This window comes from Elephantulus edwardii, unplaced genomic scaffold (assembly GCF_000299155.1).
Source record: "Elephantulus edwardii isolate Elephantulus edwardi_28Jun2011 unplaced genomic scaffold, EleEdw1.0 scaffold00067, whole genome shotgun sequence".
NCBI classification, from domain to species: domain Eukaryota; kingdom Metazoa; phylum Chordata; class Mammalia; order Macroscelidea; family Macroscelididae; genus Elephantulus; species Elephantulus edwardii.
Window position 1 is genome coordinate 8,359,021 of NW_006399817.1, and position 16,043 is coordinate 8,375,063.

Here is a 16,043-nt window from a genome sequence, read left to right on the forward strand (position 1 = left end):
ATAAAATAGCTACTCTGTGGCCCAGTGGTAAGGAGTTGTCCTGCTGATTCAAAGGCAGGCAGTTTGAATCTACCTGCTGTTCCAAGGAAGATAGATGGACATTCTCCTCCTGTGTGATTTATAGCCTCTGAAAACTGCTGGAGTGTTAGCTATGAGCTGATTCTGACTCAATGACACATAGCAAAAACATTATGTGGGAAAGTATTTTATTAATATTTGGGGAAATTTTAAAGTCACTCTATTTCTGTTGCTATGTGCCATCGAGTCAGAACCAATTCATAGCTGACCCTCTAACGTGTTTTCAGAGGCTACAAATTGCACAGGAGGAGATTGCCTATCTTTTCTTCAAGGAGCAGACAGTCAATTTGAACTGCCTGCCTTTGGGCTGGCAGGGCAACTCCATATCTGTTAGACCACCAGAGCTCCCTTCTGTATTGTATAGTTTGTCCATCTTCTGTGCAATTACCTGCCTCTGAAAACCCAACAGAGGGTCAGCGATGGTTTGGCTTTGACTCTATGGTACAAAACAAAAAACATTATGTGCTGAGAATTCTCGTGGCATAGGCCATAGGAAGTCGTGCTGCTAAAACTAAAAGGGTCCAGTTAGACTCCACTTCTGCTCCTCAGGAGAAAGATGGGCAGACTCCTTCAGTGCAGTTGATAGCCTCTGAAAATTTGCCAGAGGTTCAGCTCCAACTCTACGAAAATAATTTTTCTGAGTTTTGATTATGTGGTAGTCACTAAACATCTCTTGTTTTAAATCCTCACAGTAGCTTAGCTAAGAAAACACATCTAAATTGTATGTGTAAGCTGCTAAATAACACATTTATCAGAAATTGTTTCTAATGCATTTATCACCATCATTTCTCCCACACGCCCTCAAATCCTAATGATCATCCCATCACCTGGTACATCAGAGAAATGCAGGTCAAGTTGCTCTGTCTCCTAAGTGTTAATCTACCCACTCAGTAATAATATTCTGCTCTTGAATTATAGATGAAAGGAGCCCTGGGAGTATGGTGAGCAAAGCATTTGTTTGCTAAACAAAAAGTCTGATGATGGTCAAACAGTCTGCTTCGATAAAGTTTTTAAAGCCTTGGCAGTTTTATTATCACCTAAGTCATTGCTCTGAGTTAGAATCAACTTGTTAGTAGTGAGGTTTTGTATTTTGGGGGGAGGTGGGCGGTGTATAGATACACACACACACACATACATACACATACTTTGATATAGAATGCCTTTATAATCTATGATTGCTTTAGGGACTTCTTTATGGACATTTAATATCATCAACAAATATTTTCTCTCCCTCCCTTCCTCTGTTCTCCCTCACCTTTCTTTTCCCACCTTCCCCATCCTTCCTCCCCTCTTCTCTCTCATTCTTTTCTCTCCCTGCGATGAACGGGAGTAGGATAGAGGAAGTGGTACCTCAGCACCAGGAGAGCAATGATCAGGACCAGGATTACAGCTCCTGTGAGGGTGAAGACTGCAATCATAAGGATTTGAGGGCCTGTGGGAGAAAAGACAGTGACAAATGCATTCATTAGAAACAATCTCTGAAAAGAGAACAAAAGATTATAACTCTTTTATATAACTGATATAGAATCTCAAAGATTCTAGTTATATAATAGAGTTACTGGGTGATACAAATGGTTAAACAAAAGGTTGGACGTTCAAGTCTACTTAGAGACAACCTTGAAAAAGGTCTGGAAATTTATTCCTCAAAATATCAGTAACTGAAAACTTTATGGAGCACAGTTTCATGGTGACACATACAGGGTTTTACTGTGAGTCATGGTTGACCAAACAACAACTAGTCATCAGTATAGTTTGTTTAATATAATTTGCATAAATATGAAGGGAGAGAATTGGGGGGCGAGGAAGGAAATAAAAGACTTTGAGGATTTTCATCTTTTATTATCCTTTCCATAAAAGGTAAAAAGTCTCATGTCCTCACTCTGAAACAAAGTGCTTAGAGTGTGCCCAGAGGAAGGGAGTTAATTTCAGCTACCCTACAGTCTGTACATTCTTAAAGCATCTGGATTGCATATTTGGACACTTTCAACTAAAGATCTGGTAAAAATTCTCAATCTCTCCCACTTTGACTCTAGATGTAGGAACGTGTATTTGAATAAAAGTCATGTTAACTGGTTTTCCTTGTATGCATATGGCTATTATCTATCCTATCACTCACAACATTGTATTTCAGGACAGAACTTGACTGACTTTTTACTATGAATGCAGCACCATTCTTCTTCTGGTTTTCATTCCCTGCATAGCATGTTGTTGTTGTTGTTGTTGTTATGTGCTGTTGAGTTACCTGCAACTCACAGTGACCCTATGTACAACAGCCCTAACCCCTGTTCTAATCTTATTTTTTCTGACACACTTACCCTCATGACCCCAGTTACTGAATCAACCCATCTTATTGAGGGTCTTCCTCTCCTGCGCTGTCCCTCCACCCTCCCAAGCATGATGTCCCTCTCCAAGGACTGATCCCACCTTGCAAAATGTCCATAATATGTCAGATGAAGTTTCAGAATGCTGTCCTCCAAGGAGCAGCCTGGTTTCACCCTCTCCAGAATGAATTTATTTATTCTCTTAGAAGTACTTTTCTCTAGCACCACAGCTCAAAGGCACCAATTCTCCTCCTATCATCCCTGTTCATTGTCCAGCTCTCTTTCTGATGCGTGACAAGTGATTGCAAAGACTTTGGCCTGTATCAGGTGCACCTTGGTCTCCAGACTGACATTGTTACTCTTCAGTACTTTGGAGAGGTCTCTGACAACAGGCTTTCCCAATGTGATTTGTCTTTTAATTTCCTGGCTGCTGGTACCAAGAACTTTGATTGTAGAGGCAAACAAACTGAAGCTGCCAACAATCTCAATCTCTTCACCATCCATCATGATGCTGCCAATTGGCCCAGTGGTGAGATTTTGTTTTCTTGATGTTGAGCCTCATATGATTATCTGATTCAAAGTGGCCAAAGCTGGTCCATCTCATCTCAATAATCCCTAGTATGTCAATGTTTATGTGTTCCATTTAATTTTAAACAATTTTCAGTTTTCCAACATTCAAACTACATTCATTCCATGTTATAATTATTAAATTATGTTTGTTATTGTTTTTCCTCATTTCAACTGACTTCCAATCTGGGCTCTGCCACTGCATTACTATAACTATTCTCTTTGTTTAGTGTTCATAGGGTTATTAAAAGCCTGTTATTTAGGAAGTAGATAGCCTATCCTGCTTCCTAGTCTGTCTTTATCAGGGAGCTCCACCAAAGCCTGTCCACCATGGCAAATCCCTAATGGCATTTGACACATCATTGACACAGCTTTCAGTATCACAGCAACCCTAAGTTATCTCACTACAGTAACTTGACAGACAAATAACAAACAAAGAAAACAAATAGATAAGTCTTGGAGAGGATGAAACCAGAGTGCTCTTTGGAGGCAAAAATGGTGAGGTTTCACCTCATATACTTTAGGCATGTTGCTTGGAGGGACTATTCCTTGGAGAGGGAAATAATGTTGGGAAGAGTGGAGGGTCTGTTAAGGAGAGGAAGACCCTCAACCAGGTGAACTGACACAACGACTACTTCAGTGGGTTCTTGTGTGTCAGGAAATGTGAGGATGGCACAGGATAGAACAGGGTTCAGATCTTTTGTTCATAGAGACGTTATGAGTCATACTTGACTCAACAGCACCTAACAACAACAGTCTATACATTCTTTTCTTCCTTAGAGGAATCATCAAAAGTTGTTATTGTTAAGTGTCATTAAATTTGCCCTGATTTATAACAATTCTATGTACAGAGGTCTCCTGATCTTTGTGGTCACTGTGTCATTCCACGTCATTGAGTCTTTCTCTCTTTTGCTGACCTTCAAGCATGTATCCTTTTCCAGGTACTGGCCTCTCCTGATAACATGACCAAAATCTCACCATCCTCACCTCTGGCAGTACTTTTTTCAAGGTATACTCATGGCATATATTCAATATTCTTTACCAATAAAGAGTTACAAGTAAAAAATCATTTTCCAACAAATAAATATATTTAGCAGTTGAAATCCGCTTGTACCTTCAAGACCAATATACCTTTCAGAGGACCCAAGGAAAAAAAGAACTGTTGGGGAACACTGGGGAGGAAGGGAGGGCCACTAACCAGGACAGATCGCCTAAGCCCCGGATAAGTGCAAGCCTTTAATACGGGGTAGAGAAAGCTCCCCTGTCTTTGGCTGTACCGGCTTGAGAAAACTCGCCACCTGGGAAGGTGGCTGCTCCACCTATTGAGCTGGGAGTGGTCTGCAAAAGGCTGAGGTTCTCCTAACCAATCCACATGTCCCACGTCTGTCAGCTCACCCTATCCTGTCTTCCTGTTTATATTCTTGTATATAAGGGTACTGCAGTCCCAAATAAAATTGAGCTGGATTGACTCTCTGATCCTCTCCCAGAGTGGTGTATCTTGGTCGTGAATAGCCCCATCAGGGTGTCACTTTTAAGTTGCTGGTGAACAGACAGAGACAAAGAACAATGATTTTTAAGTACAAATCACAGATAGAGGATGATTTAGAATATTCATTGTACTTTTGGGAAGTTTTCTAGGTTGTTGAGACATAGTCAGTGAAGATTGTAAATCATTTCACTTATTAGATAACTAGTACACAGGTACTAGAGAGCTCTGGTGGCCTAGTGGTAAGAAACTGAGCTGCAATCCCAAAGACACAAGGTTCAAATTCACCAGCTGTTCAGGGGGAGAAGAATGGCCAATCTCCTCATGTATAATTAACTGCCTTTTAAAATCCACTAGAAGATCAGCTATGAGTTGGTTCTTATGCTATGGTATACAACAGCAACAGTACATGGGCAGAGTTGTATAGGAGGAATAACATGAGAGGTCTTTGGAAGTGAACTGAGTCAATAAAAATTGGATTCAACCCTAGGAAGCATTGAAAACTATGACATTGGATTGCAGTCTGGTGAAAAACAAGAGTAGGCTGAGAAAGATAACCAGAATAATAAAACTGTACAAGGAAGTTATGGTTCGTGAAACAACTGGGCCCTACTAAAATAGGAAGTTATCCATTTCAAAGAGGAAAAATGCAGTGAATTTTAAGGAATAGTTTGTATAAAATGCTGGAAGGTCGATGTGTTGCTAAACACTGTGACACTGATGTGCCAAATGCGATAATGGTTACCCATGGTGGGCAATGTTTGGTGGAGCTTCCTGATAAAAACAAACTTGGAAGCAGGAGAGGCATCTACTTCTGAAATGGCTTGCCTCCTGAAACTCTATGAACAGTGCTCAGGTCTTTCATTCATAGGGTGGCTATGAGTGCTCTACGACTTGATGGCACTTAACAACAACAAGTTTCTTCATTCAGCATGGGGCGGGGGGGAAGGAATAGAGAAACAACCAGAAAGTCTGGATCAAATAAGGCATAATTTAAAAATGAGGCAATGCAAAATACAAGCTGATGTTGAGAATTTGAAATGAAAAAACAAAAGAGTGCTGGAGAATCTCTCTGATATCACAGCAAAAGTAGCTGGAATAAGAATACATCCCTTACTTCTTGTTAGGTGTGGTTGAGTTGACTACGATTCACAGCAACCTTGTGAACAACAGATTGAAACCTTGCTGGATCCTGTGCCATCATCATGATCAAAATCATAATCATGTGTAAGTCCGTTCTCATAGTTGTATGTCAGTCCACCTGGTTGAGAGCCTTCCTTTCTTTTGCTGATCCTCTACTTTTCCAAACATTATATTCCACCCCCCCAAGACTGGCAACTCCTGACAACAGGAGGATTTATGAGACTTGTTCATAAGTACGTGTTCCTTTGCTCATTTTTTGAATAAAAAAGTTCTTTTTCTGTAGGATAAGCTATGTCAGAGCACAGGACCCATTTTTAAGATGATGTTGTTGTTACTTGCCTTCGAGTCTCCTGTGACCCATATTGATCCTATGTACAGCAGCACTGAACCCTGCCCTATCCTAAACCAGTCTCATTAATTCTGACACACCAACCCTCATTGACCCAGTCATTGTATCAATTAGTCTCATCCAGGGTCTTCCTCTTCTGTGCTGTCCCTCCACCCTTCCAAGCATATCATTCTCTAAAGATCAGTCTCTCCTGGACATATGCCCAAAGTATGTGAGACAGAGCTTCAACATCCTAGCCTCTAAGGAGAGACTTGGAGAGGTTTCATCCTTTCCAAGACTGACTTATTTTTTTTTTCTTGGCAGTCCATGGTATGTTCAAAGACTCTACTCCAACACCAAAATTTGAAGGCATCAATTCTTCCTCTGTAATCCTTAGTAATTGTCCAGCTAGCTCTCTGATGCATAGCAAGTAATTGTGAAGACCATGGCCTGGATTAGGCATACCTTAGTCTCTAAACTAACATCGTTGCTTTTCAGCACTCTGGTGAGGTCCCTGTCAGCAGATTTTCCTGGTTAAATTAGGAGAATGATGTTTTTAGTATTTAATCATAATGTCATCTTGGCATAGTATTAATTACATGTTACACAGCTAACTAAAAGGTCAGTAGTTCAAATCCACCAGTTGTCCTGTGGGAGAGATGAGTGGTCTCTTCCCATAAAGGGTTACAACCTTGAAAGCAGTTGAGCATTGGTGTGAGTCAGAATTACTCAATGTCAGTTGGTTACTTTGGTTTGGTTTCAGGTTATACCATTTACTGTACAGAGAAATAAGGTCTCACATTTACATACCTAGTAAATCTAAATTCAATAGAAAAACCAAAATTAAACAAATGAGGGGGAGAGGGAGCAACAACTAAAAACACAATGTAATTGTATATTGCATTTGTAAAGTCTTCTTTATCAGAAAATAAATTTCCTTGTAAGAAAGTTCATTAAGTTTATCTTACCTCGGTCTGGAATATCATTTGGAAGTTTATGGTTCTTCCAGATAAATGTAGGACTCACATCCACTTCTTTAGTACTATTTTTACGGGTGTCATAGCTTAAAAGAATTTTGTACTGTGAAAAGATATGGGGGGAGGGAAGGAAAAAAGATGAAAAGACTGTGTTGATCAACTTCTGGCAAGCTTGGCCATCCTGCCCAATGACAGTGGTGTTTCATAGTGAGACTTCTCAGTGAAACACCCAAGAGTTAACCTGGGTTCTGTTTCCTGGGCATCAGCATGAACATGGACCAGTAAGTTTTCTGTCTCTTTATAACTACAGACTGCCATTCTGATCCTTTAGGTCTCTGGAAAACTGGTTCCAGTATGTAATTCACAAATATTAAAACATAGGTCAAAAGAAATTAAATGACTAGCTGACAAGAGAAGGGCCAGTGTGTTCCACAATACTCAACTGTTGCTGAAAATGATCTGTAAGAAAATACAAAATCCACTGTATCATATCTGTACATGTCAAGTGGACTAGAGCAATTCTGTATTTAAGTTCCATCAATTATATAAATTTCTTATCATTTTCATCTATTTAGGGAGCTCCATCTATTTACTCTAGTGCACTTTCTGAAACAAGGCACTAATGAGGCACCTAAAACAAAAGATTATTTTTTCACATAATCTGCCAAAGTAATATTAATATAAGTTTTGTTTGTTTTGTGCTGTTGAGTCAAAACCAATGCACAGCTGACTCTTCAGCAGGTTTTCAGAGGCTGTAAATTGTCTGGGAGGAGATTACCCAGCTTTCTCCCAAGAGTCAGCTGGTAGATTTAAATCTCCTCTCTTTGGCAGGGCAGTGCAACCCACTAGGTCACTAGACACCCCCCTTGGAATGGAATGGAATGGAATGGAATGGAATGGAATGGAATGGAATGGAATGGAATGGAATGGAATAGAATAGAATAGAATAGAATAGAATAGAATAGAATAGGAGTTGAATATATAAGAATATAATATATGCTGTTCAGTATATGGGAGCTCTGTGATATAGTCACGGGGAGTTAAACTGTCAATACAAAAGCTACACTTCTCTGGCTGTTCAAATTTGCCAGCAGCTCATCGGGGAAAAGATGTGCAATCACCCCTCAATTACCCCAAATCTTACTGGAGGATCAACTCTGAGTTGGTTCTGACTCAATGGCAAAGAATGAGTGAGTGAAATTCACTTTATACTCAATTAGCATTGTAAGGATCATGAAAAATTATCATCCTTCTAAATTTATCATCATTCCCTCAAATGATTTACCATCATTCCCTCAAGTTGGTAAAACAGATAATTACTACCCTTTTTTGCCAAAGTTTCACATTTTTTCAGACTGTGTTCTTCCCTTAAGAATAGAATTTATAATTGCATTTATACTGAAAATAGAAAACATATACTTATTGAGTCTTAACTGATAACTGTCCCAGCTATAGAATATTTTCTCTCGATCCCCATGTTGTTTTAATAAGCAATCTGTTTTCTCCAAATATACACATAAAGTATACAGTTACTGATACAGCATTGTTGTTATGTTATTGTGTCAGAGCCAACCCCATAGCTGACCCTCATTCCCGTGGGTTTTCAGAAGTAATAATTGTATGAAACGAGATTGCTTATTCTTCTCCCACAGAGCAATTGGTAGATTTGAACTGCATGCCTTTGAGATTGCAGCACAGATTCTTAACACTAGCATTGTTAAGTGCCATCTAGTTGAGTACAGCTCACAATGTCCCTATGAACAAAAGATCTGAACCCTCTTCTATAGCTATTGCTGTTTCTCTAATGTTCATAGTTTCCAAAGGCATGTTGTTAAGGAAGTGGATGCCAATACTGTTTCCAATATATGAATAAAGCATCTCCTTATAACACTCCAATCTTACTAGCCCAGAAGCCAACTATATATGTCCATTCTGATTCTCATCTTTTATTTGCTTTTACATAAAATAACCCAGAAACACTAAAGGGCAGTCAATATTTTATAGTTAAGCAAAAAGATAACAAGAGTAGTACAAGTTCTTTAAAAAAAAGAAGAGTGTAGTTTTGTTTTAAAGTAGTAAGTCTAGCTTCATCACAATTTAAAAGCTAAAAAAATTGTGATAGTTATAAAAGTTGTAAAAGTGTATGTTTAAGATAATCTTTACTTAAGAGAATGAATCAAATTTAAAAAGAATGTGGACCACAGCCAGGCTAAGTGAAAGTTGAGAGCATTGTTCTTCCTGCTGTGTAAGCAGATCCAGGCCCTAGAAAGATTGGACTAGGTTATTGTTTTTGAAAAGTGTGCTACAAAAAAGGAGGGCCTGTTATAAGCCAGGTTACAAAGTAAGGATGGGGTAAGGGAAGGACATTTTCCAGAAACGAAATTTCTAGAGTACCATTCTATCATTTTCCCCCCCAAAATGGCTGGAAGAGAGAGTAAAGTCTCAAGATGAGCATCAAAGTACTGTCTCTGTGAGGGGGCGAGTCGCCTTGCTGGGGAGGAGGATGGCTAAGTTAGACCACCCACTCCCTTCCCAGCTAGGGACAAGGAAGTATAGTCCAGGGGATATGAAAGAAGCTGAATTCTCTAAGAGGTTTCTTCTAGAAACAGACAAGTCAGATTCTTCCTCTCATTTCAGCAAAGAAGTTATTTTAAAAGCACTTGGGAAGTTCCTGCTCCACCCCTTTGGTGGGAAGGCTCAGAGAAGGGAGTCATCAGTACAGCCACCTTCAAGGCTGTAACGGAATTCATGAAGATTGGAGACCCCATGGAAGTATATGAAGGCTGCCGCCACCACCAGGACATGAAAAGTCTGATGAAACTGGAACCATATGTCAGTCAATCTTTCCAGGAAAGAAGTGTTCAGGTATTTGAGCAGCATAAAGGCCAGCTCTGGTGATGTACATCACATCCATGAGAAAGAAGCAGCCCATTTGACCAGTCATGGTGGCTTTGACAAAAGCCCTTAGTGATAGTAAAGTGCATGGTGGGTACCACACCACTCAAGCCAAGTCCCAGGAACTCTTCTGCTCTTGTCTGCCAATGCTTTGGAGTGGCAAGTCTATCCCACTGAGCCACAATAGTGGCAGAAATGCCCAGGACACAGACAATGGAGAGGGAGATGAGACGTGGCTGTGGTGAGCAGTAGAAGGAGGAACAGAGCCACAGGACTAAGCTCCCCATAATGAGCAGAGCAATCCCTGAATAGTCCAGTTTGGAAAAAGTCCAAGAGGCTTTGAATGACAATAGATGGAGTGGAAGAAGAGTCAGGAGAAGCTGAGGCAGAGCACAGCACCTAGAAAGAGCATTCCAAAACCACCTTCTTCTGTAGTGGGGCCATGAAGTACATATTTGGTCTGAGAATGGTCAAGACTCTCAAAAAGCGACATTGCACAAAACCATGCAGATGAGTCCAGATGTTGCCAGTTTCTGTATGGATGAGGAAGACGCTCTTGAAGCAGGCCTAGAAAGAGGGCATGGGTGGTCTATGGCCATGCAGCAGGTCATTGTCCTTCAGCCAGTCAGGGAGTACATCATATGGGATGACTCTCCAGCATCCTTCCCAGTCCTTATACACAAACTCCTCCATCTTCTCTATGGTGTGGTGGGCTTGCAGAGGAAGTCTCCTCCTCCTCTTCCCGGGGCACAGGTCATGTCTGCTCACCTTCAGTTTTGGTTGGATTGACGATTGCCCATTTGCCCTTCTCTTTTTCCCACTTCAACCAGTTTCACGGTGTCAGTTTCCCTGTTACTGGCAGGCACCCCATTGCCCTGCACCGCTGTAGATACTTTGTGGAAAGACATTTGGCTGGGGCCTCAATACCATGTAGCTCCAGCTTGGGAAAAGGCACAGGCTTCTCAGCCTCAGGGGGCGGAGGTCTCCCTGTGGTGGTAGACAGGCCACACTGGCAGGCGAGTTCTGCTGGGGCCCGAAGTTCCCTTTGCTACATTCTGTGGCTTCAGAGGTGGCCTGTGGCGGAGTGGCCCCAGATCTTCAGCACCCATCCTGTGCCCTCACTGTCTCTTAAGAAGACATAATACTTCTGTTTCTTGCTCTATTTTCTTTTCTCCAATGTCTAAGATTCTTAGAAGGGGAATATCTCCAAGGTAGCCACTTCTTTGGAATAGTCCGATGCCTTCACTCCTCTATCAGGTGTAAACTTCAGGAGCTCAGTTCATTTTGGGCTTGTTCCAGTTTGCCTTTAGTCTGTTCCAGTTCAGCTTTCATTTTTAGGAAAAACAAGTTGATCACTGGGTCTCCCATTGTGGATCTCAGTTGGGGAACACTCAGCTGCTGGACTTGCTTGAGGTTCTGGATTTGAGTAGTACACTCTTGTATCTCTTGTTCCTTGGTTGCCAGTCCCATTACAAGGATGTTTTCCCTGTGTGCAGACTTTTGCTGTTGCTGCTTCAGTTTTTCTTCAGACTCTCTTAAGCTAGTTACATCATTAGAGTTAAGATCTGTGTACTTGCCCTCCAAAATTGCATATATCCTTCATACTGCTTCGATCTTAGAATTAACTCATCTCGAGTCATAACTTTGAAGTTTGTTTCACTCAGTCGAAACTTTTTGGAAAGAGGTTCTTCATTGGTCATCTTGAATCACAAGTTCCCCACGTGGTGTCGCTGCACCGCCTGTCCAAGTCCAGAACCCAGAGGCACTCTGGAGCTCACCCTCTGGGCCCACCCTGAGTCCCACGGCTGCTGGAGCGCAGAACCCAGAGGGGAAGGGTGTGCTAGCATGCTTGTTGAAGGCACAAGGTTTGAAGCCACTAACTAAAGGAGAACGATGGGCCATCTTCTCTGGTGCAATTTATTGCCTCTGAAAATCTGCAGCATAGTCAGCTATGGGTCGGCTCTGACTCAACAGCACACAACAGGCCACTTCTTATTGTTAGATGCCATCAAGTTAAGTATGATTCACAGTGACTGTATGAACAGCATATTTAAACCCTGTCCTGCCCTGGGCCATCCTCATCATCTCTAACATACTTGAGCCCACTGCTGCAGTCATTATGTCAGGCCATCTCATTGAGTTTTCTTCTCCTTCACTGGTCCTCCACCTTTCCAAACATAATATCTCTTTCCAAGGAATAGTCCTTCCTAACAACATGCTCAAAGCATGTGAGACAAAGCTTCTCTATCCTTGCCTCTCAGACACAGTCTGTTGCATTTTCCTGTAGGTACATCTGTTCTTTTGGCAGCCTATAGGATATTAACACTCTTATCCAATACCACAACTCAAAGGTATTAATTCTTCTGCCCTCTTTTTTTATTGTCTGGCTCTCAGATACATAGCAAATTATTTCAAAGACCATGACTTGAACCAGTTGCTTCTTAGTCCTTATACTGATATTATTACTCCTCAATAACTTGAAGAAGTCCCTGACCACAAACTGTCTTTTGATATCTTGACTACCAGTACCAATGGTGTTGATTATGAATCCAAGTAAGATGAAAGCACTGACAATTTCACTCTTTTCTCCAGTTATCATAATGTTGTCTAGTGGGAACTGACTCATAGCTGACCCTCCAGGAGATTTTCAGAGGCTGTAAATTGCACTGGAGGAGATTGCCTATCCTTCTCCAACAGAGCAACTGGGAGATTCGAACTACATGTCTTTGGGATTGCAGCACTAGACTATCAGAGCTCCCATAGTGATAAGCTTTTAATTTTAGCTCATTGGAGTGCCGGCTATGAATCAATTCCAACTCAACAGCATACAACAATAATAATATGCATTTATTAAATAGAGTAGTTATTCTGAATAAGAAGTTCCACAAGTTCAAAAAAGCTTAAGGATGATATCCCAAAGTGTCACATAATTTTAATAAGCTATATTCTAGATCTTAAACATATATCCTCCAATTACTTCACTATTACCTCTATTTGAGTAATCACATTTCCACTAGTCTTAATACAATAACATCACCCAAAGTTTCCGGTTAGGAGCCACATTTTAGAGTTAAACATACTTTTTTGGTATCCACAGTGGTATACAGAAGCACCATGGTATTGTCAATGTCACCACTGTCATCCAAAGTCACAGGACCCAGGTATCCTAGGGAAAAATCAGAGAGACTTTATGACTATCACTGGCTTCTTGTCTGAAGAAACTGGTTGGACCCAGAAAGAGGGAGTAAAACCAATTTTAAATTGCTCTATTTTAATGAGTTATTGACCCTCGTGATCTAGTCAAAGAGTAGCTGCGTTGTTTTTTGACACCAAGACCTCTCAAGGACATTTTTATCCGACACAATATTTATTTAGAAGGAATTTATTTTTTTTTTTTGCCTTTAGGATGACACCAAATGTAATTAGTCAATTAATTCTTCCTGATAATTAATGCCAAGATGATACAAAATGTATTTACTGAATGAATAGTAGAATGTTTGTTGTTAGGTGTTGTCAAGTTGAGTATGACTCACAGCAACCCTATGAACTACAGACCTGAATCGTGTGCTATCCTGTACCATCCTCACCATCTCTGAAATATGTGAGCCCTTTACTGCGGTCACTGTGCTAATCTATCTTTATGGGGTCTTACTTTCTTTTGCTGACCCTCCACCTCTCTAAGCCTGTGATAAAGTAGAAACTCTACCATCTTTTAAGGGAGCTCTGGTGGCGTAGTCCATAGGAAGTTGAGCTGCTAACCCAAAAGCCATGCCCCTCTGGAAGTTTGGATGCACCGGCAGCTCCACAGGAGGTAGATGGCAAGCTCTTGTGTAATTTATAGCCTCAGAAACCCACTAGAGGTTCAGCTATTTGTTCAGACTCATTGCTGTCAAGTTGGAACTAACTCATAGCTGGCCCTTTCATAGCCCTTTTCATAGCCGTAAATGAGTGACTGGTTATAACAACAACTCATTGCTTCTGAATAGGAATCAATTCATAGCTGACTCTTCAGTGATTTATCAGAGGCTCTAAAATGCATGGAAGAAGATTGACCATCTTTCTCCCTTAGAGCAGTTGGTGGATTTGAACTGCCCACCTCTATGTTGGCAGCACAACTCTCTACCCGCTTGGCTCCAGAGTTCCCTTACTGACTATAAAATGCTGAGAAAACTCTTCCCTAAGTACCATGATACAGAAACCATTACTGTCATAATTTTTCAATTACAAATAGGGAAATAGGAGATAGTATCTTTCCCCTATTGTACAACTCAACTAGACACAGAGAAATTTTTCCTGACACCAAGTCTTTAGGAATGGTTGACCGTTGTCATAGATGTAATAAAATTCGTTAAGAAAGCTCATAACGTGCCTGGCAAAACATGGAGCACAGAAAATGGTTATTATGTTGCTTGATCCTCCTTTCCTGCTTCCTCAGAGTAGGCATGACCTCTTCCTACACCTGTCATCAATGCAGACCCTCAGGTCATGGTACCACTCCCTAGGACCCAGGGAAGAAGGCTTATTCTGCAGTTGGTCTGTAGGACAGTTTCCCAGAGTGTTTAAGATTTAATAGCATCATATTTAGTAAAGTAGATAAGTTGGCAAAAATAAGGGAAATCCTCATGTTGTTGCTATTCTTAGGTACCATCGTCAGCTCCAACCCACAGCAACAACAACGAATCCCTGCCTGTTCCTGTGCCATCCTCATAATCTTTGCTGTTTTCAGGCTATTGTTGCAATCACTGGGTCAGTCCACCACATTGAGTGTTTCTCTATTTTTCACTGACCCTTTACTTTCCCAGGTATGACGTCTTTCTCCAAAGACTGGCCCCTCCTATTAATATGCCCAAAATTTATGAACAAAGTCTGTCTATTCTTGCTCCTGAGTAGCATTCTGCCACACTTCCAGAAAGGATTAACTAGCTTATTGCTGCTGCTGTTGCTTTTAGGTGGCAGGTACCTTCAAATGTGAGATTTCTGAAAGCATGAGCAAATTTGGAGGTAACTATCTTGTCTCCATTTTCAAGAAATATCTTCAGCATATGTCCAAATAGCAAGACTCCATCCATATAGGCAAGAGCGAAGTCATTTTGTGCCTAAGTGAGAAAAGAGAACATTTAAAGGGATTTTAGGGAAATTTGAAAAAGAGATAATGGAGAATTAGGGCAGTTATAGGGAGAATGTTAAAGGAAACTCTTGAGAAATCCTGTATTAGGTCAGAGGCTCTTTAGTATCTCCTTGTCATGATTCTGCCTTAAGATCAACAAACTATTACCTTCATCCTTCCCAGACGATAAAAAACAATGTCAATAAGAAGAGACAACATGCAACATTCTTCTAATTACTTTTTAGTAGTTATTGTTGGTAGTGTTGTTGTTATGTGCCACCAAGTTAACTGCAACTAATAGGGACCCTATGAACAATAGCCTTGAATCCTGCCCTATACTGAGCTAATCTGATTGTCTCAGACACACCTAACCCCATTGCTCCAGTTATTGTGTCAGTCCATCTTATCCAGGGCCTTCCTCACCTGTGCAGACCCTCAGCCCTTCCAAGCATGAGATCTTTCTTTAAGGAATGGTCCTTCCAGGCAACCTGCCCAAATTATGTGAGACAGAGCTTTAAAATCCTTGCCTTCTGTCTCTGAGACAGAGCTTTAAAATTCTTGCCTTCCAAGCAACAAATGCTGACGAGGTTGTAGAGACTGGAACCCTTATTCACTCTTGGTGGAAGTGTTAAATGGTGCAACCACTGTGGAAGGTGGTATGGCACTTTCTCAAAAAGTTACAAATAGAGATACTGTCTACCCAGAAATTCCACCTACTAGGAATATACCCCAAAGAGACCATAACTGCCACCCAAGCATACATATATGTATACCCATGTTTATCGTGGCTTTGTTCACAATAGCAAGGAGTTGGAAACAACCTAAGTGCCCAACAACAAAAGAATGGATAGAAAAGCTGTAATATATTCACACAATGGAAGACTACGCTGCATTGAAAAACAAGGAACTCATGCAATATTCTTCAAAATGGTTGACCCTGGGGGACATTATGCTGAGTGACAAATACTGCATGGTGCCACTGTTTTAAAACAGGACTGACATCGGGGTTGGGAGAGACTGAGAAAGATGGGATAAATAATGTATACTGCATTGAAACAGACAAGGGAGAAAACTGTTTAAAAGGGATATGTGATTAGGTATTTTTGTCATGACAGGAGTCCAGAGCAAAGGCTTCATAGTG

The 16,043-nt window shown here is 40.9% G+C and overlaps 1 protein-coding gene and 2 pseudogenes across 1 annotated transcript in view; all 3 read right to left on the reverse strand.

Annotated features, from left to right (window-relative positions):
• GUCY2C (guanylate cyclase 2C (heat stable enterotoxin receptor)) overlaps positions 1-16,043 on the reverse strand; it is a 143,662-nt gene that overhangs the window by 61,533 nt on the left and 66,086 nt on the right. The window contains exons 8-11 of the mRNA XM_006888428.1: positions 14,756-14,891; positions 12,876-12,961; positions 6,892-7,003; positions 1,429-1,510 (exon numbers count right to left, since the gene is read on the reverse strand). Coding sequence (XP_006888490.1) covers positions 1,429-1,510; positions 6,892-7,003; positions 12,876-12,961; positions 14,756-14,891 — 416 coding nt within the window. The remainder of the gene's footprint in view (positions 1-1,428; positions 1,511-6,891; positions 7,004-12,875; positions 12,962-14,755; positions 14,892-16,043) is intronic.
• On the reverse strand, positions 9,598-10,703 carry LOC102859693 (annotated as a pseudogene).
• On the reverse strand, positions 10,985-11,495 carry LOC102859290 (annotated as a pseudogene).